The sequence below is a fragment of the Pinus tabuliformis genome, chromosome 9 (genome assembly GCF_031772625.1).
Source record: "Pinus tabuliformis cultivar Carrire ecotype Pingquan chromosome 9, CPIR1, whole genome shotgun sequence".
NCBI lineage: Eukaryota > Viridiplantae > Streptophyta > Pinopsida > Pinales > Pinaceae > Pinus > Pinus tabuliformis.
The window spans coordinates 149646912-149649256 of NC_142307.1; the positions used below are offsets into that span (position 1 = coordinate 149646912).

General features: G+C 35.2%; 1 protein-coding gene across 1 annotated transcript; it reads left to right on the top strand.

Annotated features, from left to right (window-relative positions):
* The first annotated feature begins 273 nt into the window (after positions 1-273).
* On the top strand, positions 274-1380 carry LOC149147553 (BTB/POZ domain-containing protein At2g13690-like). Its single transcript, XM_089441871.1, has 2 exons — positions 274-424; positions 527-1380. Exons 1-2 carry the CDS (start codon positions 274-276, stop codon positions 1378-1380), a joined length of 1005 nt encoding a protein of 334 aa, XP_089297997.1.
* Positions 1381-2345: the final 965 nt, after the last annotated feature.

Here is a 2345-nt window from a genome sequence, read left to right on the forward strand (position 1 = left end):
AGTCCCCTATGTTGAGTTGGCTGACGTCATCGCATAAGCAACCATAAACATGTATAAATAATTAAGTTGACCTCGTTGCTATGAACATGGATAAATAAACGATCAATGAAAGTAAAAAACAGAAGCGATAGCGATAGCGTGGATAAGCAATTTGCGAGGCTCTGATTATTGATTTTACGCTAAAACTACACAGTAGTATAACGGTCCAAATTGTGTTCGTTGGTGAGGTATTTTCTAAAACAGGTTCTTCTGGCAGCTTTCATAATGGGAGCAATGGAAAATCAATTGTTCCAATGTGGAGATGAAGAAACAGCTGACATAAAATTACAGGTGGTTAGTGAATATGGAAACGAAGAATCTAATGTGTACCTTCATTCTAAAGTTTTGAAAAAATCAGAGTTTTATGAAGCTTGGCTTTCTAATCGTTGGTCTTTGGACGAGCAACCTCGTGAACTCAAGATAAGAAGCTGAGTTAGTGCACAGATTTATCTCAGATGTTTTCAGCTCATGTATTCGTGTGAATCAGGCCAACGCTTTTGTTTTTCCGGTGTCGATGAAGCCCTAGATATTCTACCAGTTGTTTCTGAAATGTTATTTCGTGAGGGCATAGAGCAATGCATGAAATATTTGGAAGTTTTTCGTTGGAGTCCAGAGCAAGAAGTCAAACTTCGAGCCATGCTATCCGCTTTGCAGATAAATATTTTGCCGGAATTAGCTGCCAGAATTGGTATGAGCCCGGACAAATCTGGCTGTGGGAATTTAGAAATGGTGAAACAGACTTTACATGACATGTTTACGATTTTTAGTGGAACAAACAATAGTCTACCTCGCACAGAAGTGGAGAAATATATTGTAGGATACTTTGAGGCTTCACGTACATCCTCACATAAGGCTGTTGCTGCTACCTGCAGGTCTGCACTGTTAGACGAGTTTCATGGCATCGTAGAACGTATTAGAATCAACGAGGATAGTAACATGGAAGAACCGACTCTTAGTGCTTGGTCTACCATATGGTGGCTGTTTGATGTTATTAGGCGCTGTGATTCAGTAAGATATCGAACGTTTGTTGAAATCTTTTGCGAGAATGATTACCTTCGTGATTCAGTAAGATACAGTCGGGTTGGTGTGAATTTTAAAGCCGATATTTTACTTGATCGGATTCTAAATTCAATGACTAATGGGGAGATAATTATGCCTGCTACGTTTAGGGTTTCTTTTCTAATCAACTGGCTAGATCCCATGGTTCTGCTGATATCCAATCATCCTATGAAGGGTGAGAAACTATCAGCATTAGAGAAAGGAATTATGAATGTGGGTGACACCCTTCCACTCCCTACTCAGAAATTTATTTACAACTTTTGGAGAGACGTATTCAAATGACTATCAGTGGACAACAGTAATGCGCTCAGGTGGTGGGCTCATAAAGTGTAGGATGCCATCAAGAATGGCCTTATTTGATCAAACTGGTAGCATATATTCAACCGTTTTATTTCGATCTCTTTTCATTTTATGCTCAAGGATTTCGTTGTTCGGGCCAAACATTCTTTGTTATACTTTATAATGTTTGGTTTTGGATTAACACCTGCTCTTAGGTTCAGTGAACAGTTTAATTATTCATGATTTCTCATGGGTTAAGTTTTGTATTATATAAAGCTTTGTTATTCAACGTCTTATAGATACAACATTTAATATATTATTTTATATTTCGCAATTTTATATTTTATATTTTATATTATTTTAATGGGAAGAATTTTATTTTTATTGATTTTGGATTTTTGTTCAGTAAATAAGGGGATCTCTTATATTAATTTGGTGTTTCTATTTTAAAGTTAAATAGTAATAATATATATATTTTTAATTATTTATTAGGGAAACTTAATGCATTATATCTTAATAAAGAAAGGTTTTGTGACATGTAATATAATTTTTCCTAGTATTGATCATAGACAAATAGAGGTTATGTGTGCATGATTGTTTACTCCAAAAATCCTTGAAAGTGAGGGGCACTATCATCATTCTTGTCATGAAAAATGAAGGAAATTGAATACATATCTTCTACTATTTCATTCTCCTTTCAAGCTCACTCAATTCTTGCTAGGACAACATAGATTTTCTACAAAATTCTCATAGCTCGGGCTTATTTCAAAACATCAAAAAGTACTGATTTTTTTTTATCCCAAAGACTATAAAGAACTTTTATACCCAAAAGAATTAAGTTCAGTTCTTAAGTTCACAAACACACTCTAAAGCATGAACCCATTAAAAAATCCATTGTTTTTACATGCATCTTGGGAAATAAGTATACCCCACTTAACCTCCTCCCATGGCCTATTTGACATTGCTTC

What these genes read in the sequence shown, in the direction of transcription:
- LOC149147553 (XM_089441871.1), top strand. Translation starts at nt 274, where the DNA reads ATGGAAAATCAATTGTTCCAATGTGGAGATGAAGAAACAGCTGACATA. An exon ending in TGAAGCTTGGCTTTCTAATC is followed by an intron (nt 425 to 526) that starts GTTGGTCTTTGG and finishes CGTGTGAATCAG; the next exon opens with GCCAACGCTTTTGTTTTTCC.